Raw genomic sequence first — 24,250 nt, 5'->3', positions numbered from 1 at the left:
TGTTCTTTGCTTTGCTTATGAAAATGTAAAGCTCAACATGTAACCTGCCAGTCATCCAAGACCACCAGAGTCAGAGCTGATGCTCAACACCTGAAGGAAGAACCTCTGCTGGTTTTTGGCAGCCCACACAGCGATGCACCCCATTTGGCTGTTGAAGGTTGGTGCCCTCATGTCTGGAAAGGATTAAATGACAATTCCCTATTTGCCATCACTCAGAACTGGGAAGCCCACTGGCAGGAAAGGTCTTCCCCTTCTCTCACCAGCACTGCCCTCAATGCAGAGCACTGCACACTGAGTCAGTAGTGAGACCAACAGATCTTCCTTAAAAGTAACCAGGGCTGCAAAGCCAGTTTCCCTCATCATTTTTCAGAGCACACAAAGGCGAGTGGGTGCCTCATCTCTCAGCTTCTGTGCATGACACCTATGCTGTCCCATGGATGTGGTGGCTCTCCAGGGCCAGCACAGCTCCAGAGCTCATGACAGTGCAGCTCAGCAGGACTTGGTTAATCATTTAGGCAGCCCCCATTTAATTCAGACATCTCAGGCTCTCTGTTTGGTTCCTCCCTCGGGTTTTGCAGACTCTGAGCAGACAGATTTATTGGGGTCTTAGGCATAATCAGGAACAAATTAGCCTCTGTTAGGATCACACAGTGTCCTGGATCATAGCTATTCAAAGGCTGCTTTCCCCTCCATGTGAGTATGAATTAAGTCATCGGGCTGAAGTAGGCCTTGAGTATTCTTTTATCCCAAACACATGATCTTATCAGAAGCCCATTACGTTTATCACCGCATTAGGAGGGAGCATTTGGAGCCAGTGCAGGAGTTCGTTGCTCTATAAATGCTCTGCTTACTTCAGTGCCTGTCGTGGAAAGAAGTCAGTGCTTTGGGAAGGCCGGGAAACACTGTCTAAAGGCATGTGCCTAAAATTAGGCTGTGAGTTTGTGGGTGTTTGCATGGGGGGGTGGCTGAGTCGGGGATGTGCAAAGGGAGCGCCCGTGCGTTTGTGTGTCAGTGTTTCTGTCAGCGTAGGTGTGCAGCAGGCTGGTGATGTTTCACTGTACGTGTGCATATCTGACTGTGCATATGTTTATAGGCTGAAGGTCAGGTCTTTTTAACAGGGTAGGTATTTTCCTTTCATCTCCCCCACCACTTTTTTCAGAAATAAGCCTCTTTTCATAAAATGACAAAGAAATGCTTTTTTTTTCCAAAAATACATATTTGCATCTGTTTGGCATTTGGTTTTGAGGATTTTTGATTGCTGATCTCAGTCTTTTTAGGGCTGAACATTTCTCAGAGATTTCTGCTGGGCCTCTCACTCTAACTGGGACATAGTGCATAAGCCAATTAATTGTATCCTAGTGTCCTGACACCTGACTTATGCCTTGATATGGGAGAGGAGCAGAACAGGAGATGCAGAAGGATAAGGTGAAGGAACCAAGAGTTTTTCCTCCATGGCCATGACAGTGACGTTTTCATTCCACCCATCCTTTGAGCTGACCAGACACAGGGCATGGCTCTCCCAGACATGAATGAGCCCCATGGGGGTGGCACTGCTGGGCTGCCTTAGGGCCCATCAGCACATCCACCCAGACCCCCCAGGAGCCATTGCCATCTCTTGTCTGGGAAAACTCCCCCAAGCCCTCCTCATAGCTCTTTGAGGGGTTGGGTATAGTTTGGTGGCTCCCAGACAAATGAAGATGTTAAGATGTGACATGTAAGGGCAAGAAGTTTGGCCACCCTGGGAAAATTCATTCAAGACTGCACTCATACAGCTGAAACACTTCCAGACTTGTGCTCCTTTTCACCAGCTCAGAGCTCTAGCCTGTCAAATACACAGTTGCTGCATTTATCCATGTACACAAGTTGTCCACAGAGGCTGTGATGAAATCAAACCATTATGACATTTTTCCCTGATAGACTTCTCTATTCTTTCAAAGCCACCCTCTCTTAAAGACCTGGAATCTTGCACAGGAGGAAAAGGAGTGAAAGTCATAAAATAACTGACTAGCAATAAACTGATATTTTCTGGCTCATGATGATATTTCACTGTGTAAACCAGGAGAAAAAATAAACAGGGGATTTCGTAGATTGGAAGTAGCTCAAAATTGAGCAGCCCTTGGATTTTCTGACACCTAGCTCATGATAATCCAGTGCTACCGACAGGATTCTCCTTAGGGGTCCTTTCCATCAGTCCAGCTAGCAGCTCTGGCTAATTTCCTACCGTTTTTTCAACAGGCTTATTTGCCAGACAAAAATACAACAGGCTGTCAGAACTGGATACCTCTGGGGACTGGCAATGATAATACAATACAAAATAGGATACCAACAGGTCAAAGGTTTCCATTTCACAGAGTACTCTAATGACTGAAAGTCATTATTGCTATGCAGTCTGTTTGAAAAGAGTAGATGGATCTCGGTTCAGTTTTTAATGGGCCAGTGTTACAGAAACAACCTCAAAAATTTGGCATCTTTGTTGGCAGTCTCATTAGAGAAGCCACAGAATAAATGGGCAAGGATAATAAAGTCTCCTGCTGCTTTTGATCCTTTCAGGTCAAATCTGAGTCATGTTGGTTGAAGCCGTGTGTTTATGTGGCAAACTCACCCTCACACTGTGTGTACTGTGTCTGCCTTGGATAAACAGATCTGTTTGGCCCTTTGGTCACTACAACTGTGAACTTGGCAGTTTTCACCATCTCTACAGCCACAGTTGCTGTTGTTGTTGTTGATTTGCAGATATCTTTTAAAAACAAAAAAAGGGAAACATTTTAGACCAAACCCTCCGCTGGCATTTTTCCATCCCAGCTGGTGGAATTATGCCAACACCCACATTTGCCTCTCTACGTATTTTCTGTCTCTGCTTTCTTCTATCTCTTTTAAAAGGAGATAGATGAAAATAAGCAGAACCCCCCTAACATTAGGAAATATCTTCAGGGAATTGCCCAATACAAAAGTTGGCTATTGTTTCCTGGCTTTATTTAAATCACCTTGGTATGACCTAGAAGTGACCAGTGCTTCCACTCAAGGTGACCTGACCCAGCAGATACACGACCGCTGATGGTATCAGGACCTAGGAGCTACCCTGCAGACACATGTAGTTTGTTTTCTCTGTTTCCCCTGGCAGATGAACCCAGCAGGTGCTATTTCCACGACGGCGATGGAGTCTGTGAGGAATTTGAGCAGATGACCAGCATCAAGGACTGTGGCGTGTACACTCCCAAAGGCTTCCTGGATCAGTGGGCTTCCAACGTCTCTGTCTCACACCACAGTGACCAGCAGTGCCCAGGGTGGGTGGTCATTGGCCAGCCAGCAGCAACCCAGGTAAGGACAGCATGTTCCTCTTCCTCTCCTGGAAGTCCAGCAAGGAGCAATGCTCTCAGGTGGAGCTTGCTGGTCAGCATTCAGGGTGCTGTTACCCCTGCCTGCTCGCTTGTTGCTTCACCAAGGATGGCCCCTGGCAGCAGCTTCTCTCTTTCTGAGCCTGATTAGTAGTGATGAGTTGAAATTCAGTGCCAGTCGCCCAGCTGGAACTGGCTGAAGTTGTGGCTGGGTTGATTCAATGAGCTGTGCAGGAGTCACCTCTCCCAACCATCATCACCTCAGAGCTAGACGGGCTCTTCACAGCAAGCACAGGGAGCGAGCTTGTGGCAATGAGTTCTGAAGGCTAATGCCGAATAATACAAAAGAGTATTCTTTCTTTTTTTAATAGTTTTGTGTTTTCTGCCTCCCAGTTCCATAAAAGCACCCTATTGTTCTATTCTGAGAAAGGTCCTGTCCATTCCCAAAGCCATTCATTAGCTTTAACCCCCTTCTCCTATGTCTCCTTTGTAACATAAATAGCTCCAGTTACCATAACTTTACCTTTTGTCTCTTTGAGAGAATTAGATCCAAACGAGTTAAAAAAAACATTAGATGGATGTCTGGAAAACAGAGCTGTACATGATGCAGATGCAGCAGTTCAGATGCAACCTGGTTTGGGAAAGCCCACGTTTTTTGTTGATGATTTTTAGAGGGAAAGGCTCTTCATATATAAGAGCTGCTTTGTATATTCCTCCTTCAGCCCCCACTGTTATCCCTTACTAGAGACAGAGAACTTATCACACTAATCAACTTTGGCTGACTTCTGGTTGGATGCAGAAAAGTTTTTCTAAGAATCTAATTATCCAAGAGGTGTCTTGAGTGGGCAGTGCAGGGAGGAGTGCCGTGTCACAGATATGACAAGCAGATCTCTCTGTGAATAGTAAATGTTAAGCATTTCCAGTTGGCTTGCAAGAGAAAACATCTTTATGCAAGAGACTTGGCCTTGCTCACATTGCACAAGTCTGTAACAAATTAATGACCAGGTCAGCTCTAAATGCACAAAGCGTGGTTAGCTGGCAGAGAATCAAGACAGAATCCCGAGCCCAGTATTGACTTCTTGTCATTGTCTCATTTATTATTTCACTCTGTAAAAGGAACTTTCCTCTGGACCCTTGCTTGTGCCTTCACAACTTCTTTCTCATTCAAGCTCCCTGTGCAGACCAAAGGCCAGTGGCTCAGGTGCAGCATTTTTGGGCATGTCCCCAGGCATTCTGTCCCCCTGCAGCTGCTCCAGAGCTGCCCTGGTTTTCTCTGAAGCACTGGTAGGAGCTCAGCCACACCACACAGTAGGTAACATATGGTCCTGTGGTGGAAAAACCACCACCACACACTCACACAACACAAAGCCCTGCTGTGTAGCCACAACTCAGGCATGTTTGTTGTACTCAGATGAGATGAAGTTGTCACAGCATTGTCTAAAAAAAAAAAAAAGGCAAAAAAAAGCTGTTGTATTTATAGGCAGAGCAGTGGCATATCACACACTGGCAGAGTGAATGGGAACATGCCTCCTGTTATTGCCTGGCCCCTGGGGAGATAACAGTGTGCTATTTACTTCCAGCAAAAAGAATTTTTGCTTTAGCTCAGCTGGTCCTATTACACCAGTTTGAGTGCATGGGGTTCATTGACCTTTTTAATCACATAGATGATGGGAAAGTTTTTGTTTCCCCCAGGAACAAGACAGTTGTCTTGGGAAAGCACCTGACTTGTCACTCTGGAGAGGTGAGGTGGGGCAGCAGGTCATCAGTCTGTTAGCTGGTGGAGATGAAAATTAACCTAAGATCTCCTCTAATCGCTGCATGTAATGATCACTGGTGTGTAAACATGTTTGGCTTCATTATCTGCACAAGCACTGAGCCTTGGGGGTTTTCTGTATTGATGAAAAGAGCACCTTTCCTCACCCAGATACCTTTCAGAGTAGGTTGTGTGCTCGCTGGTCTTGTGCAAACTTTTCGTGTTGTTGCTGGGTAGCTTCCTGATTAATCAGAGTGGTATTTCTGTTGGCTTCCCATCAGGAATGCCATGAAAGATATGTTTGAGTGCAGTGCCCAGCAATATACAGAATATATAAGCTGCCTGTTTGTCAGCCATCCCCGCCTCTCATCCCTGCCCCAGCATTCTCAAGGCGCTTTAAAACATTTTAAGCACGTCCTGACTTAAAATGTTTCTCATCCTTAGATATCTCAACGCCAGGTTCTCTGCATGACTGTCATAGTTCTGTCAAGGCTTTTTTTCTGAGGAGTTTGCATCCCAAGTTGGTTGGTTGTCGTGGTATCTCTTCAGCAATATCTGCCCTTGTTTACCTGCTGGGGGATTGCTGATAAGCATAAGCTGAAGAGCACTTTCTTGTTTTTGTAGGGCTGTTTCTGTGACCCCTTTGCTCAGTTCAGCACAGACGTTGCCCGTGTCTGCAGCTGGCTTTTCCTTAGATACTCAGTTATTAGTTTGAGATGGCTCTTACATCACTTGTTAGTGTGAGGCTGCCGACTGGCAACATAGTAAGGGAGATAAAAAAGCAAGTTCTCAGTATAAGATTTGTTTTGAACAATAAAACGCTTACGAAGAATGACACAGTCTTGGCGAAGAGATACAGATTTGAAAAATGGAAAGGTCAAACAGCCCCCCCTTTAAACAATCGCCCTTTCTGCAGAAGCAAGACTGAGAGACAGCCACTTCTACTTTCCTGGCAGCCACCCTTCAGTGCTGATTAAGAAATATTCTCAGTACTGACAGCATCATATTCAGAGCCAAAGAGGGGCAGTCAGCAACATTGCACCAGCACAGAAATGCAAACACCAGTGCAGGGTAGTTTTGCACTTTGATTTCTAATCTCGTGTCTTCCACAGACCTGGAAGCAGATGCTGCTCAGTACCTGTTGTCAGCTGCAGGAGGAATTCAGCAATAATGGCTTTCCTCACTCTTGAGCTGGCTTTTTTTCCCCTTCTGCTTCTGCTGTGAGTTTGCAAACAGCCTCTCCTTGCACATCAGCTTTCTTTTGCCAGGTTTATGCACAGGGTGAGTGCATTAGCTCCTGTTAGTCTCTCTTGCTGGAGTCAGTCAGAGCAGGGAGGATTTGGACATTTTGCTAAGGCCTCTGGAGGAAGCTTCTGACAGGCCTGTTCCAGGAGGGATGCTGCAGCTGGGGTGAGCAGAGCACAGGCAGATGAGTGCAGGCTGATCACAGGACACTGGAGGTGCCATTTCTCCTTTCCTCTTGCTGGTGGCACTCCTGCTTTTGGAGAACTGATTCATCTGCAGCTTCCCTTTGGGCCTTTACAACAGAGAATTATAGGAAGGGACTAATGTGTCTTTAGGTGGCTGATTCCTGACCCTGTTACTCCTGTCACAGCCATGTGTGCTCAAGACTTGGCTGTTGGTGTGGGTTGGTGATTTAGAGGGACAATCCCCCAGGAAATGCCTTTTGTTGCATTTCCTCCCAGCTGTGCAGAAGTTGTTTAGACCAAGTAACCATACATATATACATATAATATACATATATATATATATATATATATATATATATAACTTTTTTTTGCCCTATGCCATTGTTTGAGCTTGGTTTTCCAGAGCATGGAAAAAGCCACCCAGCTCAGGCACAGTTAACAGAACGGGGACTCTTTCCCAAGGCTGCTGGGCACAGACAGATCCTGGGATTCGTTTTCATTCCCGGACTAAAGAACACACCCTGTTCTCCTCTGGGTACCCCACAGGGGCTTCTATGGAGTAAGAAGTTGTGGAAGAGGATTCTTATTACATCTTTCCCACAAACAGAGGCCCCCTCCTGCCCCATTACCATTCCCACAATTGCTCTCCTCCAGACTTGCTGCAGCAAACCTTCCACCAGCAGCTAAGATGTCTAGAATTGCACTATGTCTGGAATAGCCCACAAAAGGAGAAGACAGGAGCACAAAAATATCCTGACTACTAAAAGAAATAGCATGGTAGAGCAAGGGCTCCAAGAGTGGTAAGAAAATACCATAAGAAAATTAAAGAGAAATATGATGAAGTTCTCTGCCATGCAGTTTTGTTCTGTCTAATAAATATAATGCTGAAGATAATTCCCCAAAGATCTAGCAGAGCCAGCAAATAGAGTAATCTTGAACAGGAGTGGAAAGAGAGGAAACCTGCAACTTTTAATGGAGAAGCCATTCCTTTCCTTTGGGGTGATCTTGCTGAGAAGAGGGAGGGTGTCTGTCTGTCGGCTCTGCAAGTGGCTCTTTTTGAACTTCCCAATTCACAGCCAAGTCCTGTTGCTCTTCAACGGTAAGAGTTTTGTTGTGGTTGGAGGGATAAAAAATCCCCATTTTTAATAAGATGATTTGCTTTGCAAATGTCTTTGTTATTTATAGCCGAGCCAGACTTTGAACCACTAAGCTCTGGAGGATGAGGGCAGAATCCCACTAAGCAAAACCATTAATGGAGGAACCATGAGTGATCAGAGACCAGTTCTGGAAAAAGCTGAACTGGACACTGTGCACAGGCTGTCACAGGAGGAATGTAGGTTTGCTGTGCGTGGCTGAGCTCATTTCCAGTACTGGCTGATCCACTAAAGGGCTTCAGCTTAGGTTACACAGTCTCCCAGTCTAAAGTTAGTTCCAGGGGTCCAAAATTTTGTCTTCATTTCCCCTGGAAACTACAGACCAGCCAATTTGGTCTTTTGCCTGAGGCTGGAGAGCTGCGTCATGAGCCTGGCCCTGACTGTCAGGCAAAATCAGGCTGGAATGCTCCTTCCTTGGATTAAGTGATGATACTTTTCATATTTTTCTTTTTTTTTTCCATGTGCAGTGATTAATTAAGCCTTATCACAGCCACATTGCTTGATTTCTGTTCTGTTTAATAGTGGTGGAAATGGGAGCACAGAAAGGTAAAGCTACTGTTTGAGGATTAGACCTCAAAATCTTTCAGAGACATTGCAGGCACTGGGCATTACTGAGCCTAAACCTCCCAAGGAAGTTCAGGATCTCTTGAAAGGGAAGTGTTCCTATATTGCATGAAAAGAAAACTGTTCAGGGCTTGCTGAGAGTTTCTGCCTGGGAGCAGAGCCCTGGAGGGGTTTGAGGTCATTAAATCTGCATTTTAGCTCTGTCAGCCCCCTCACATCATCCTGTTTGAGAATTAATCAGTCTTGATCCTAGCACAGTTTGGCTGTTCATTCCCAGTACAAAAGGGCTGGAAAACTGTCCCACCATCTCCTTGCATTAATGCCTGGAATCGTTGCTTCCCACCTGACTTGCTGGGAAAGTTGGATTCTGCAACTTTTCTGCCAAAGGAACTCCACTGCTCCTTATTTGCACGTTTGCTTTGCTGCTCTGCCTCACTTGGGGAGGTGGTCCATGCCCAGAGGTGAGGGATGCTACAAGGATGTGTCATATGCCATCAGTGCCATGACTCAGGAATTATCTCAGTGTTCTGGGGAGCTAAATGAAATGAGAAATGGGATTTCTAGGTAGGCTGGCTTGGTAAAGGCTCATTTGCAGAGAGTTGGCTGAGGAAGAGCGTTACCCTGAAAGTCAGTTCAGAGCTGGCTGGAGGATGCTGCCCCTCACCTGGCTGCCTGCTCCCAGCCAGGACAGACAGGGATCCCCTCCACCCCCATGGCTTCCAGTGCTGCTCTGCTCCTGGCTGGAGTAAAGCTCAGACCCCATGGCTGATGTTGTAGCCTCTGGCTGATTTGTGTAAGGGGAGGATGGAGAGAACACAATGAGATGTCAGAGGAGATTCCACGCAATTTTGACGAACACTCAAGGGATATATTTTTTTTTTCTTTCCACTCCCTTCCCCCCCTTGGATTTTAGAATAATTTTTCAAGAGCACATATGCAAGTCATCTAAGGGAAACAGAACAGTGAGTACCAGGGGCTGGTACACTGTGTTCCCTTTGTGTACTGTAGAGAAAATAGATAAAAGAAACAAAGAATGATGCAGAGAGCAAAGCAGCCAACCGTACTCTCAGAGAGGTTCAATCCGACTTTTTCAGAGATGAAGGTCAAACCAAAAATCCTCAGGTGCCGGAAATTGGTCCCATCTTCCTAGAACCAAGAGAGATTTACCACTAATGAAACGAGAGCAGAATTCCATGCCATTTGTTGTTTCTAGAAGCAAGAAGAAAGGCAAGAAAGGAATATTGTCCTGGGCAGCAATAGGGATTATGTGCTCCTTTAGGAAGTAAATTACCATTTTATGATCATATCTGCTGTACACCCAGCCACCCACCCAGATTAGAGGCATCAATAGAGAACAGCTTGGACCCCCCTGGCATCGGCGAGCCGGGCAGCCGGACCCCCCGACAGAGGCACTGCTCATTAACATGCACTGCTCTGAAAGGAGACCCCCCCTCCTCGGCCCTTGCCCCTCAACCTGCCACTCTCCCCGTCTGCTGCTGCTGCTCACAAGCCTTGGGATGCAGAGCATGTCCAGCCGTGAGCGTGGGATAGCTCCCCTGCATCCCATCCGGGTTGTTTGTCTTGGGTCCCTCTCCATTCAGAGCAGAATGATTTTGCATAAATGCATCGACACGTCTGCTTTGTTCATGCACGGAGGGTTCTCGGCATTTCTCATCCCACCCCCCATCTTCTCCCTGCTCCCTGGCATGTGGCTTCACCAGCTTTTCCTTGATTTCCCTGTGCAACAGCAAATAAACCTGCATGAAGCAGTGCCAGGAGACCCGGCACAGTTAAAAACACCCAGATAGATCTAAACCAAGCAATGGGAGAAGGGGATGGAAAAGGGTGCAAGAGCAAAGCCATAATGGCTTTTACACTGTAATTTGGTTTCATGTTCTGCACAAGGAAACATGTCAAATATGTAAACAGAGCTCTCCAGGGTTGTAATGTAGCTACAAAACCACGGATGTACAGGCAGGCAGGGTGCTGCTCTCCAGCAGAACGGAATGCCATCCCCAAAACCACACGGTCATTTCTTTAAGCTGAAAGTAAACTTTCTCATGCCAGGAGCAAAGAATTTCTTTTTTTTCTTGTAAATGAAGGATTGTCTGCACCACTTGTTTGGAGTACCGTGGGCATTTTAGCCCACATTGTCATAGGACACCTCATATTTTGAATGCCAGTGAATTTCAGGGTATTCATCTTAAGATGTCTCCAAAAGGCATGGTTTTAGAGGATGGTGTTTGTCCTGAAAGTGTCTTGGGTCAATCCCTCTGTCCCCACCTGAAAATAAGAATCAGCACTAATAATAATAATAACAATAATAATAATAAAAAATATATGAGGGAAAAAAACCCAGTAAACAACAAAGTGGGGATCATTTGGATGCCCTGTTGAGCTGCTCCAAGTCTCTCCTGAGCTGTGCTGCCTTAGTTGCAGCTGTAACTCTGGAGGAACCCCACATCTGTGCTCACTTTTGGAAGTGCTGCCTGCAAAGCTGGAGGACTACTCTTTCCTCTGAGGTCATTTCAGTGGGGAATCTGATAAGAAGACATGATTCACCCTGGTAATTCAAATTCACATCTGGTGAGTGGCCCAGCTCCCCCTGTGCTATCAGCAGGAGTCTCCTGGGGACTGGGTTTCCACTGTCGTCTCAGGGTCTGGCTCCAAGCTCTCACATGTGCCAGGAAATGGTTATTTGCAGGATCAGTGCTATTATCTGTCCCCACATGTACCTCCTCTCTGCAAGAAGCCCTCAGCTCAGGAGAACATCAAGTTCTGCTCAGCCATTTTGGTAACTGGGCCAAAATCCCTACACTTAGCACTGCTGGCAGTGAATGTCATTTTTCCTTTTTTTTTTTGGTAATTAACCCTTGCATCATCACACTCAGAGGAGACAAGTCACTCTTCAGAGAGGGGAAGGTGAAGCACAGGGTAGAGATGACCTTCCTCACACCTTTCTCCATCCAAATCCCTTTGAAACATTTGGCTTTCCAGCAGAGCTGCTCTGTCACTGTGCATACACAGTGAGCTGGGGCAGCTGGAGAGGGAAAGCCTCCCTCTGTGGAAACTTACCTGTTTCCCAGAGGTTGTTCCTGGTGAGAAAGGCTGAGCCTTGGCAGCTGGGTGTTCCTCCACCCCCTCTGCTGCCAGTCCATCTTCTCAGAGCCTGCTTCTGGAAGGCAGTGAGGTGGAATATTCTGAGTTCTTCTTTCACACAACACTTTAATTCCTCCAGTAACTTCTTCTGGGAGCAGTCGGGAGTTCCTCTGAACTCCCCTACAAACCTGGGGCATCAAGGACTAAATGCTCCAAGTATTTTGGCTTAATTTGTTGCAGTTTGGGGTTTGTCAGAGCAACCAGCGTTGCTCCAAGGTGAGAGGGGAGTGACAGGCTTCCCCAGAGAAGCTTTTTTGGGTGGAGATGTGCATGGGTTGGAGGCAGCAGCTGCTTTGTGGATCTGCCTGGATGGTCCAGCTCATTCAGAGGAATTTGTTTGCAGCGTGGTGGTTCCATTACTCTGCAGTTTCAGTAGGAAAAGCCCAGTGAAGCAAGGGGGAACCTTCTGATTTGCATACTGCAATCCATGTCTTCAGGTACTGAAAAACAAGCCAGAGGGCTTAAATCTCGATTAATACCCATTGATGTAGGGCTGATAGCTGGGTGGGAGCTGCAAGGTTTTGCCAGCTGAGGTGTGACTGCTCCCTGGAGCACAGGGCAGCTCCTCTGAGCTCCCCTCCGCATTCCCCTGGTGCCTCTCTGCAGCCTCCCTTTTCCTATTAAATCCAGGGCCTCTTCCCAATGCATCATCTCCCTGGATGTATCCAATTAAGGCCTGTTGACAGCCCAGAGCAGACTTACACCCTTAGGATTAGAGGCATGTGTACGTCTTCATATAGGGAAGGACAACAACAGGGTGTCTGGCTGGCTCCCTGGGAGCACAGTGGGGAAAGCTGAGCAGCCTGGAGAGGGAAAAGGAGCCATGGAGAGGGAGATTTGTTAGATTTGCACCCCCAATTATCCCTGCCTGTGGAAACACTGTGTGCTGAGTGTAGTGTGTGGTTTTACACAGCTTGTTTACATGGGCCATAACCCTAAACAAAGCTGAAAAGCATGGCTTTAACTCTGGAAATAAAAGCACTGGAAACCCCTGGTTTTCTGCACATGAGAAAGTTTTGTTCTTTAAACACACAGATGTTTTTAAATGAAAAATCACTCTTTTGACCTTTTCTGAGTGTGATCATGTGGTCGGGGCTGACATTAACCACTGCACGGCTGTTTGCCTCAGGCACAGGCGAAGCTCAGGGAGGGATCTGCAGGGCCCGGGGTGGCACCTGCCTTGGCTCACATCTCTGGGAAGTGGCTCCTGTGCCCCCTGAGCACTCAGGGTGGTGCAGGGAAGCATGGCAATATTTAGGGCTTGCTCCTACTATACTGGAAACAATAGCAGTGGGGTTTTTTCCTGCTTGAGAGCTGAAAAAATTGTGGCTTAATTTCTTTCTTACGTATCTCTTTATTAGTGTCATTGTCCATGTGCTTCTAAGCATCTCTGTCCACCTCAGCCAGTGTGTTATCTGATGGAGAACTCAAGCTCTTAAGGGATTTGTTGTTGTTGCTTTTGTTTTTTCTCTACATAGAGAAAACTTTCTCTAGGTAGAGAATTCTTTCTCTGCTTTTGTGTTTTCTTCATCCAAACAAATGTATGGCATCAGCTCTGGGGAGGAGGGAGGGGATGTTACCAATGGATTGTACCAACCCCGCTTTGCCTTACAGGAGCTGCAAAAGTACAATGAATCCAGTGAGCCAGAGCTCTGAATATAATAACAAAAATATATTTAAGATCCTCCTAAAGTGTGGCACACATTCTGCCTTTGACAGTTTGATTTTCTGGTGCCAGCTGCTCCCGAATGAAACGCTCCAGCCGAAGGAAAAACAAAACCAAAAAAAAAAAAATTCGCTTTTTCTCTGCTCCTCGGTGATGAAAGCTGATGGGATGGGATTGTTTTGCTTTGCTGCAGCACCCCATGGCCAGCCTTGGCCTGCAGCTCCACGAAGCTGTGCTGCAGTGGACCTGGCCCGCTGGAGGCAGAGACGGGCAGCTCGGGAACCCGAGCGCTCAGCCAACAATAATGTTCTGGCTCCTGTATTTGTTTAACCTTGCTCTCCAGTGGATGGATATACAGTCTGCTAAAGCACTTATCAGTCTATAATGCCTTCACACTTCTGTGAGCAGTAATGTGGAAGTTGTAGACAGGAGCTTGTGCTGCAGCTTGAAAATGTCTTTTAGTTTTAATGAGGCTGATACTTGCAGAACTGAGGGCATAAGTTCTTGTTTGGGTGCTGCTGCTTGATCCTGAGGTGGGATCCCAGCAGTGCTGGTGTGGAAGATGCTGTTTTTTGAGAGCAGCGTCTTTATGTCCTACTGCCAAGCTGAAGAAATAGCAGAGGTCTGACAGGAATAAACAGGAGCACATGTCAAATTGCTGGGTTGCACTTTCATGTGCTGCACAGGAGGCTGTGTTGTGCACTCAGAACTACCTCTTGATTCTTCATCCCTTCCGTTTGCATCTCTGAATGGCAAGAGAAGCAGGGGCATGTGCAAATTGCACCCAGGAGCTCTAGATGCAGGGGTTTGCTTGTGAGCTGCTGTAAAAGATGAGTTGATTTTTAAATCCCATTAGTGCAATTATTTCTTCTTTTTCTTGATCTATTTTGCTGTAGTTTCTGGCCTTGGCTTAACCAATGTCCTCATGGTGATCCTTTGAACTGTGCAAAAATCATCTGGTTAGGGTTTTGTTGGAAAATCAAAACTCCATATTGGTTTTTTTTCCATGAGTCCAGCAAGCATCCTAGATATTTGATTACACCTGGCTGGCTGTCAAAGCCCATGTGAGTTTGGGATAGGGCCAGTCAGAACTGATTTACAGTTTTTTCAGGTATGCCATGTGAAGTTTATGGTTTGATGTGATTTTGATTTGAACTCACTGGTTTTAAATGAAGTTTGCTTTGAATCTGGAGATAACAGAAATTCAAAGGGATGCTCAAAGAATGCAGGTCTGCACGATTTAAAAATGGAAATATATTGTTCATACCAGCTCTTTGGAAGTGAAATAACTGCATTTTTGAGAAAGCTAAAGTTAATAACACACCTTGAATACACATGCGATCTGGGCCATCATCTAATGGAAATCCCTGTAACTCCTTTTCCCTTGCCTCGAACTAAACCAACTTATATGACAAAATGAAATAGCCCTTGCATCTCCCACTCATTTCTGAATCACAGCCCTGTGTCACATCCAAAACTCTGAGGAAATTTCCCTTTGGAGATGAACACTATTGTTGTAAAGTAGAGGAATTTATCATCATGTCACATTGCAGGCAAACTATTGGTGCCCTGTCCGTGGTGTTTTCACAGAAAGGTCACTTTCCAATTACTGAAAAATCCAGCCAAATCTTCAGCTGAAAATCGTGGCTCTGTGCTGAGGAAGCTGTAATATCATGCTAATGGGATACTGAGTCTGCAAGGTCCAGACACATCAGCTGCTCCAGGTTCAAAGGGGACACAGGGACGGGCAGCAGGGCTTTATTGCATCCTGCAGGAGATGTAAGCTGCTTCCCAATCCCACAGCCAAATCCTGTTCTTCATTACACAGGGAAAATTGACAGATGAGGTTTCCTCTGACTTCTGAGCCAACTGAATCTGGGAGTAATATAGCATCAGTGTGTTACCCCGGGAGTTTCATCAGCTTCCAGTTGATAAAGCTTTGCTGTGGATCACCTGCCCACAGGCCTTTGTCCTGGAGCAGGACACGCTGCAGTTTTTCATCTTTTGCCATCAGACCTTTAGGAACTCCAAGGAAAACTAGTAAAAGCAGACAAAGAATATGAAACAGAAAAACTGTTATCAAACACAGAGGACAAGGAGAATTTTGGGGGAGAAGATGCAGTTGATGAGCATCAGAAATGAGGGGATGTTGCTGCTGTGGAAGTAGCAGTAGACTGTAAGGTAAGGTGACTGTTGAAAGAGAGAGACTCAGATTTCTTCTTGTATGTTTAGACTCTGTGCTGCTGAATCTAAAACTTGGTTTTAGTTTTTTATTTTATTTTCTGCAGCAGAAACCCATTAGTAGTGCACATAAAATTAAATATGTGTACCAGTTTGGGAAAAGTAGCTTTGAATGTTTTCCTTAGAGGCCAACCTAGAATGACCCAAGGCTGACATTCAAAGTTGGGCAGGCAACTTTGGACTCAGATTTCTGATGGGGTAAGTCTACTGACAAAGACTTCTGATAATGACACTTGTCTGAAAGCACTTCTGAGCAGAATCTAGAAGAAAACTCAGAGCAAAATTCCTTGTACTGCTGTGTGTACAATTTCCATTTGAGCTCTGTGGGCTCCTGAGGTTTGGAATGGTCAGGGAAATTGGCTGGGGTTTGAGGTGTTTGTTGGAGGCCTTTTAATGGTTCGGTGCTCACTTGTGGGCAACTTCATTTTTCCCTAATTCCAACCCAATTCCCAGCCTAAATGAGAAAAGCAGTGCAACAGCTTTGAGAACAGCTTGGAGGTCTGTGCTGCAGTCGGCAAACTGGGTGGTGTCCATGTGGCAGTCAAGCTGCCTTACAATATTGGGCAATAAACAAGCAGGAACCTTTCTGATATTTAGCAACTGCACCATAGTTTCTCATCCTTGGGCGAGATTAACCTTAGCTCAGCAAGAACAGTAACATATTTAAGAATAAAAGGGCTGGGTGGCTGCCAGCACCCTGGTCTGGCAAGGGAGAGAGAAAGTTTTCAACTGTAAGGGATGTGTTAAACTGCTGCTTATGTCATGGTTGGGATCCTCTGGCATGTGTTGAGTTAAATACAAATAACACTCTGCAGAGCAAACAGATAAATATTGTAGATTACTGTAGAATACTGTAGATCTCAGTATTACAGCTGAAATCTGTTCTTTAGCTGGGCCTTCAAACAAGAGAATATATTCTGTTTGTGCCTCCATGGGTTTTTGTATCAGTCTGTGAGTTTTTCTGTGCATTTCTGCAGCCTCACTGAGGATGTTTTGTGCTCAATAAGTAGCTGGTACTGTGGGTTTTACCAAGAGATCTTGTTCCTGCCTGCTCCATGGTGGCAGTTTTGCCAACAGGACAGGGTACAGCGCATTTCATCCCAGAAACACTCTGAGTTGTGTGTCTGTGTGCAGAAGTGTCAGCAGCACAGTCCCCTGTAGAAATGAGTGGGGAGAGGAAGCTTTTGGAGCCCAATCTCCACTTCTACCCTCCTCTCCAGAAGGAGGATGCTTTCCACTGCCTGACCAAGTGCCCACGATGCCCCTCGCAGCCAGACAGAGCTCGAGGACACGGTCTGGAGGAGGCCCTGCCATGGTTCACCAGATGGGATTTTGGGAGCAGACAGATCTGTGCTCTGGAGGTTTGCTCTGCTTCCAGCCGCCCCTGGGCATGCAGACAGGCACGTCCGCTCCAACCACAGTGCCAGGGCTGAGCAGGGCAGCATCTGAGCTTAAATAGCAGCTTTTCTGTCTGCATTTAGAATTATTTTGATGTTACAGTGCTGAGAACCAGCAGTGTGTGCAAAGCCTGTGGTGTCTGACTGTGCTTGCTCGATGGGAAGGTCGGAGTGGGATGTGATCTGTGCTTAGCCCACTCCTGTGGGGAGCTGTATCCTCACACCTGTGTGTGCTCTCAGTGACATCTGAGCATCTTTGTGTGGCTCATAGCTCAGAGCTTTCATCCTCAGCACACCTGTGTGGTGTGGGGGAACATCATCCTCATCTTCCAGACAGGGAGCCCAGGAATGGAGCAGCCAAGTGCTGCCCAGAAGGTTGTACTGGGGCCATGCACTGCCACAGCTGGGCTGGGATTTAGTCCAGTGCCCAGTCCAGGGGATTTGTGATCTTTAACATATAGTTCAGCTGCAACAGGAACCCATCAACGCAAATTCACATTGCCTGCAGTCACGGGATGGCTGGGAATCATTCACGAGGGCGCCTTCCAAAATTTGCTCTTCAGCAAATTTTCCCATATTACTTTGAAGGAAATGGAGTTGATTGCAATAGTAAATGTGTTTTTGATGTGGCAAAAAGCTAAGTGCTCCCAATATATCACTTTTCCCTTTCTGCTGACACATTCCTCGGTCCCCCTGAGTAAGGGAAGGAAAACAGGAGAGGCGGATTGAAGAACATGTTGTGCCTTTGATTGACAAGAGGTTGTATAAATCAGTCAAAGGGAATCCTCCAGGCATTCCCTCTTGTGGGAAGATCCCACAGTGCTCCCTGGCCTTGATCGTTCTGTCTGCCGATGTTTGTGTACAAAATGTGTGGGTGGGAGATGAGCTGGATCCGAACCTCTGAGAGGAGCAGACATCAGCTCTTCTAATTGAAAGCAGCTTCCTCGGGAGGGGGATGACATGGGCTTCCAGTAACTAGACACAAATAGTCACCGCATACTTTGGAGCACACACTAAGCTCCTGTGGATATCCCACTTGCTGTGTGGGGCTGAGAATCTGGATAAGCCCCAGTGAGTGAAGTTTGGAGCACTGTGTGATGCTGTCACTCTTCAAAGCAAATACTTCAGTGTTTGGTAACACCCTGAGATGAGAAGGCTATCAATGTGTTCTTCCCTCTGCAGCTGTCAGGTGCTTTAGCTGCTGCTTTGCATCACTGGAGCAAACTGGAGGATGTTAGAGTATAGTCTGTTTCTCATAAGTGTGAATTCCTGTGAATAGCAATGAATGATGATATTCTGCCCTCCAGGCCATTGGAACTTGTAGTTCTGGAAGTGTTGGTACTGAAGTAATCACATATAGAAAAGATCTCTAAGATCATTGAGTCCAACCATTAACCTAATTAATTAATAGGGGCCTTCGGGCTGCTGCCACAGTCTAGGGATGACTTAAAAGCAGAGGTGTGAAAGAGCAGATGATTCTCAGGTTTGGCAGGTGTGATGTGACATTCAGTGCCTGGGCAGAATTGAAACTGGGATGGATTTACCACGTGTGTTGGAGCCTGGTGAGATGGTGGAGTCTGCAGGTGACAGGAGCAGTTTATCCAACCCAATTGTTTCCAGAGAAACTTAAAGAACATTTTTTTTATGCCATTAGCTAAGTTTACTGGCCAGAGTGGAGAAGAGGCTCTTGTAGCCGTTCATGTCTCTCAGACTTTTCCCACACTTCTCAATTAGACTATTCCAAAGGAGCCTTTTACCCCAGGACCACTTTGAAGCGCTTGTCTGGGTAGCGATGGATCAGCCTCAGCAGGGGGAAGCTTATCTAACCTGCTCAAACCAGGCCAGTCTGACAGCCCACGTGGCCTGAACACAGGCTCTTTATGCAATGCTCAGATTTTTGCTAATATTCTCCAGCAGAAGCAGAAAGCGCTAGGGCTCACACACACACACAAATCAAACAAGGCATTTAAAAGTTATCAGAGATTTCCAGCCCACCTCAGCAGGGGTTTATTTTGGGTTAGAATCAAACTCTTGGTGAAGGTCTGGGTGATTTCTTAATGCAAGTTTTCACTCATCCATTAAGTGGCACTTTAAAAGCACCAAAAGTCAGTGCTGTGTTTCTTTCAGCCACCTTTTTGGACCAACAGAGCAGGAGGAGAAGTAAGAATAAGAGCAAAATCATATAAAAGTAATGAGACCTTTGTTCATGTCAAAGAGCTCGCTGACCATATATACTGCAGATGTGGGTAAGATAAATTCCCTGGCTGGAGAGGTATTAAAATAAAAACCATGCTCCCAACACGAGACAGGCTGCTGAAAACACAAGAAGGGAGAGTTGCGAAACGGTACATGTCGAATTGCTGGCCTGGATTTCAAATGCCAAAGATAGTTTATGTAAAGCCTTGCTCTGCTGTAAAATGTAACACTATCCACTGGCTAGCCTCAATGAAGCTTGGTCCCAGTTGTTTCAAAAAATAAATAAACTAAAAATCTTCTTCCAGCCCATTAAAGCTGATTTATGTTTTGCCTGTAAGATTCCTGTGTGCTGGATCTTGAAGGACTCAGATTTTAAAGGGGATTACCTCACTTTTAGCCAATCTGGTTTCTCATTCCCAGGCATCCCAGGCTCTCTTTGCAGTGCCCAGACTTTGCCTGCTGGGACCAAGAGGGCATTTCTATGCAGAATTATCGAATGGGCATAGGATTTTGGGTGGCTGCTAACTTTCTTTTTTTCACTTCAGGGTTCTCTTTTTGATTTAATAATTAAATTGCTGATGGAAACAGCTTTACTGACAGCACATCAGTGCAAGGAATTCCATCTATTCCTATGGTAATAACAGTCAGTGAGTTCACCAAAGGGTTGTGAATCCAACAGGTACTTTTCAGATGCTCCAGGAGCCTCAGCTATAAGCATCCTGCTAATGCAGTAGTAACATTTTCCATGGTGGATATTCCCTTTTTCTGCTTGCAGTGGAGTGAAGACTGTGGTCATTCATGCTTCATTTTTGAAGCAGCTTCACTGAGCAGTGTGTTTTCAGGGTAATTCTGGCTATTTCTTGCAGCTTCATTTTCACATCTGACTGGTGGTGCTGCAAGGCTCTCTGGTGTTTAGAGCCTGGCATTTTTTTTTTAGCTTTTCATCTGTAACAGGACTTGGGAATCATGTACTTCATCGAAAAGGGCAGTTTGCCTCCAATCTCACTGCTGCCTGCCATGGAAAGGCTGCAGGTGTAGGAAGAAGGCGATTGCACTTGCAGAACTGATTGGGGAAAGAGGAAATCGATTTGCTTAAACTGGGTTCTAGAGGCAGGGCTTTCCTGGTTACACCTGGTTCCAAGGTTACAGGGCCATGTGTGGCTCCTCTGGGGTTAAAGTAATATCAGGTTGAAATAGAGCAGTGCTGGAGCATCGTGGAGGCACCTCCACACTGCCTGTGCTGGGAGCTGGGGTGTTCAGAAGTGATCCTCACCTGGACTCCAGTGGGGAGGGTCCTGGTCCATTTGGGTGGGAGCAAAGTTGTTCTAAGTGCTGTCAAAGACCTGGTACCAAATTCAGAGGAGATTGTTGGCTGCCATCCTGCTGCTGTGAGTCTTTAGCTCCCATTCATGTTTCAGTTTTTCTTACTGGCGTGGAAGACCTGGAAACTTAATTTTGAATAATCTCATGGTATTTAGAAGCACAGTTATTGTGCATTGCTTTATCCTAGGAGTGCACCTGGGCTTTGTTTCCCCACTTCAAGCAGTCAGAACCCTTCCTTGCTGTCCTCTAGGTCAGTTTTGGTGTTTCTTTTTGTTCCTGCTGCAGATGTGTCGTACCAAGGTGATCGACTTGAACGATGGTGTGTCCCAGTATGCCTGGTATCCCTGCACAGCCAACTTCCAGTACTCCCACATGACACAGACCATTTTCTGGCTCAAGGTAGGAAGTGCACACACCACTCTGATGTTTCCTCTTTGCCTGCCTCTACAAAGATTCTCCAGCAGGCAAAATATTGTGGGCCAGCCTTCCCAGGGCCAAGCTGCTCCTTTCTCCAGTATGTTTAGAGCAAAAGAGCAAAACAATGTTTTTAAGCACTGCCTAGAGAGTCAGTAGTGAAGTCCCCTTGCGTGTGACAAGGCTATTGAATTTCTGAGAGGGTTCAGCTTCAGGGCTGTTTGACTTGAGTTTATCTAGTTTGTGTAGGAGAGATAGGAAGAGAAAATTTCTGTGTGACCTGGGATGGGAAGTCTTCTTTTCAAAGTCCTGGACTGGCTCCTGGGGATTTTTAAAAGCCCACCACAGTTCTCCACCTCAGGCTTTGTGGGGTTTGTGTTTTCCCAGGCTTATTTTTCCCAGCCTATGGTGGCTGCAGCAGTCCTTGTTCACTTGGTCACAGATGGGACCTACTACCTGGACCAGAAGCAGGAGACCATCGGTGTGCAGCTGTTTGACACCAAAGAGCAAAGCCACGACCTTGGTAAGACTGTGTTGTATTAAACTCCCTAAACTCCCTGTTTACCGCTTGCTTAATCTGGTGATGCCCCCATTCACCAGTACTCCTGCTCAGGTTTTTTTCAGAATTAGACAAAAAAGATGCTTGCTCAATGCTCCAAGCCCTGAGTCTTACTGGATTTTGTTGAAAATTATGTGTTATTTTATACAGACATTACTCCATAGCTGTTCACTATCTGTTCAGAGGTGATTAGCTCTCTTCAGTCACTAAAATCAGCACTATCTCAACGCTTCACACCAGCACTGCCCTGGAGAGACACTGATGGTGCTGCAGGTGAACCCCTGGGAGCAGGGAGTGAGGGCCCTGCCCCAAAGGCTTCTGTTTCACAGGGAGTGCTGGGTGATCTCCAGTCCTCCTGGCAGGGAGGTCTCCAGAGCCATGGAATGGCCAACACTCCCCAGGTGAAGTGCTTCAGGTGGTGAAGGTCCAGCCCCAGGGCCCTGCCAGGCTCCTGGTGTGATCTCCAGCAGATGTGCCTGACAGAGGCAGGACCTGCCAGCTCAGACCAGACAGGTTTTGTCTCTGCCCTTGGCACAGGGCCCTAAACTGGGGACGTTGTGCCTGGTGAATTGATCCAGGCTGCATTTAAGCTCCAGAACCCAGGAGCTCTCCCTAGCTCTCAGCTCTGTGTCAGGGTAGCACTTGCATAATCCCTTTCCAGATGTTCTCTGCCTTTTTTTTTTTTTTTTCACTGAGGAGAAAGCTGGCCAGGTCACCTTGAGAGCAATTTTTAAGGAAACATAACTCCCACCCCCAGATTTCTGTTTTACCATAGCATTTCAGTTTTTACAAGCTGAAACTCAAATGAGCTTCCCACTAGTGATGAGAAGAAGAGACACAGAGTGACAGGTGTTGGATGAGCATCCAGGATAATACAGAATTTGGTGGGGTGTGGAGGAGAACAAAGGAAATACGTGTGGTGTCTGTTGTCCAAGAACAAACTGAAATTTGCAGCAAGTTGTGCAGGTTGAGTCAGGATGGCTCCCAGTTTGCCAGAGCCCTTGGATTAATCCTACCCTCCTTTTGCAAAACAGTGGCACATAGCTCTATCCCTCTGAGAAATAAATGATGGAGACACGAGCGTGCCAGCAGTACTTAATGTGACATTTTATAGGGACAGACAGGCAGGCTGGGAGAGAGCGAGAACAAGAAAGAGGAGCAAAGAGGAAACTGAGGGTTAGGTTTTGAAATCTTCAATGAAGTTGCAACATGAGTTTGGCATGGCTCAGCCTGATGTCTGGATGTCCTCCCAGCTGAAATGCTGCTTTCATCATGGAAAAGCCCCTTTGACCTTTCAGAAGAGGCTGCCTGGAGCAGAGGAGAGGTGTAGGTGGGCTACCCAGCAGCTCTCACTCAGGCAGAGCTCCCCATTGCTGTTCTGTCTGACTTCTGACAGGGACATGAAGTCCTTTTCCTGGATATTGTGTTTCATGTGTTTGAATTATCACCATGGCAAGCTGGAAACTGCAGCTGAGATGCAAATGTTGGCATGCACTGGGGGCAGGACTGACTGAGACACTCAATGAGCCTGAAGCAGAAGCTCGTGGCAAACTGAAAGTACATCCAAAAGGAAGTAGCAATAATTTAAATCTCAATCAGTCCCCAGTGTGCTGAAGACACTGCCATGAGCAAGGAATAGCCTATCCAGACATGCAGTTTCCTGCCTTGATCAGAGCAAGTGGACTCCCAGAAAACAATGTGAAGCTTCTTCCGAGTGCTGGTAGGAGATGGAGAGGTTGGGATGCCAAACAGCTCAGTGCTGTTGATTCAGAGCCACCAGAGACACCAGGGTTCAGAATAGATGGGTGCAGAGCCACAGAAACAGGGGGGACCCTGAGGCAGCTCTGACTGCCCCCGTGGGCACCTGTACCATCTTCGTGGGTATTTCTGGGGAATTAAGAAACCTTCACCTGTCCAGCCACCGTGTTCCTGGTCAGGTCAGAAATAACCAGCAGTGCAGCACAGCTCTGAGGGTCTGCTCTCTTGTGGACACCACCTGAGTGCCAGGAATGAAACAGAAGTGAATAAACAGTCTCATACCATAAGGTCTTGGCTTTCCATCAGAGAAGGCAGAAACTTCCAAGGAATTTGGGAACCTGGGATTTTGAGTATTAACTGCACCTGTTTGTAAGTGAGAAACGTGCACCGTTCCACAAGGAGCTGATATCAAAAGACTTCTGGGAGGCAAGTAGACAGGGAGGTTATTTCAGGGTCAGGTGAAGACCAAAACAAAAAGAGGTTTGCTTTTTTATATTATTTTTTTTTATTACAGGAAGATTTTTTTTTTTTTTTAAGTAGAGGGTGGGAGATAGATGTTTAAAAAGCATGTCTTAATTCACAGGAAATCACTTTCTAAGGAGAAAAATGAAAGCCTTTTTATTCCTTCCCTTTTGAGTCAAGAAATCTGAACTGAGGGGAAAAAAATAATAACAGAAATCCCCGAGCCAGTTAAACATGCAAATAGAATTTATTTTATTTTCAAATTTGTAAGTGTATCAGGGTAGCCAAGGGGCCTGGGCCAAAGCCATTGCTGGGGGAGCTCCAGTGAAGCAAATGGATCTGGAGCCAAGCTGATCCTAGGAGTGATGCCATAGAGCTGTGCAGGCAGAGCCTTGCAGGCAGCCAGCAGGCCATGAATCTCAATTTATGAATTTTGAGGGCAGCTGACAGCTGTCTGTCCTCTGCCTTGCCCCCGAGATGGGTTTGGCCCATTTGAATTCAGGTTGCTTCTACCTGAAGGTGGTTTTTTTTTCCCAGCTGTCACTGAGTGCCTTAGCCACTGGACAAAAGGGGCTCAGGAGTCTCCTTGCCACCTCTCTGGTGTTTCTGTGCACCACAACCTTGAGATGCTTCTATTTCTCCAGAACACGATTCTTTTCTCCTCGAGTGACATCACCTGCAAAATCCTCAGTGGCTCCATCACCCTCATTTCTATCCCCAGGACCAAATCTGCCTTTTCTTGCAAAGAACAAGATACCCTAAGGCTCAAAACTATGGAAGAAAAAAAATCAAATCTGGGCAAATTTAGTGGGAAACTCATGCAAAAAAAAAAAAAAAGT

General features: G+C 46.2%; 1 protein-coding gene across 1 annotated transcript in view; it reads left to right on the top strand.

Moving 5' to 3' along the window:
- PAPPA (pappalysin 1) overlaps positions 1-24,250 on the top strand; it is a 178,809-nt gene that overhangs the window by 102,132 nt on the left and 52,427 nt on the right. Inside the window, exons 10-12 of the mRNA XM_030961226.1 lie at positions 3,122-3,318; positions 20,504-20,617; positions 21,020-21,155. Of these exons, the coding sequence (XP_030817086.1) occupies positions 3,122-3,318; positions 20,504-20,617; positions 21,020-21,155 (447 nt within the window). The remainder of the gene's footprint in view (positions 1-3,121; positions 3,319-20,503; positions 20,618-21,019; positions 21,156-24,250) is intronic.

Source organism: Camarhynchus parvulus, chromosome 17 (assembly GCF_901933205.1).
Source record: "Camarhynchus parvulus chromosome 17, STF_HiC, whole genome shotgun sequence".
NCBI lineage: Eukaryota > Metazoa > Chordata > Aves > Passeriformes > Thraupidae > Camarhynchus > Camarhynchus parvulus.
Note: the sequence above shows the minus strand (reverse complement) of the source record. Positions and strands in the feature narration are given on the sequence as shown.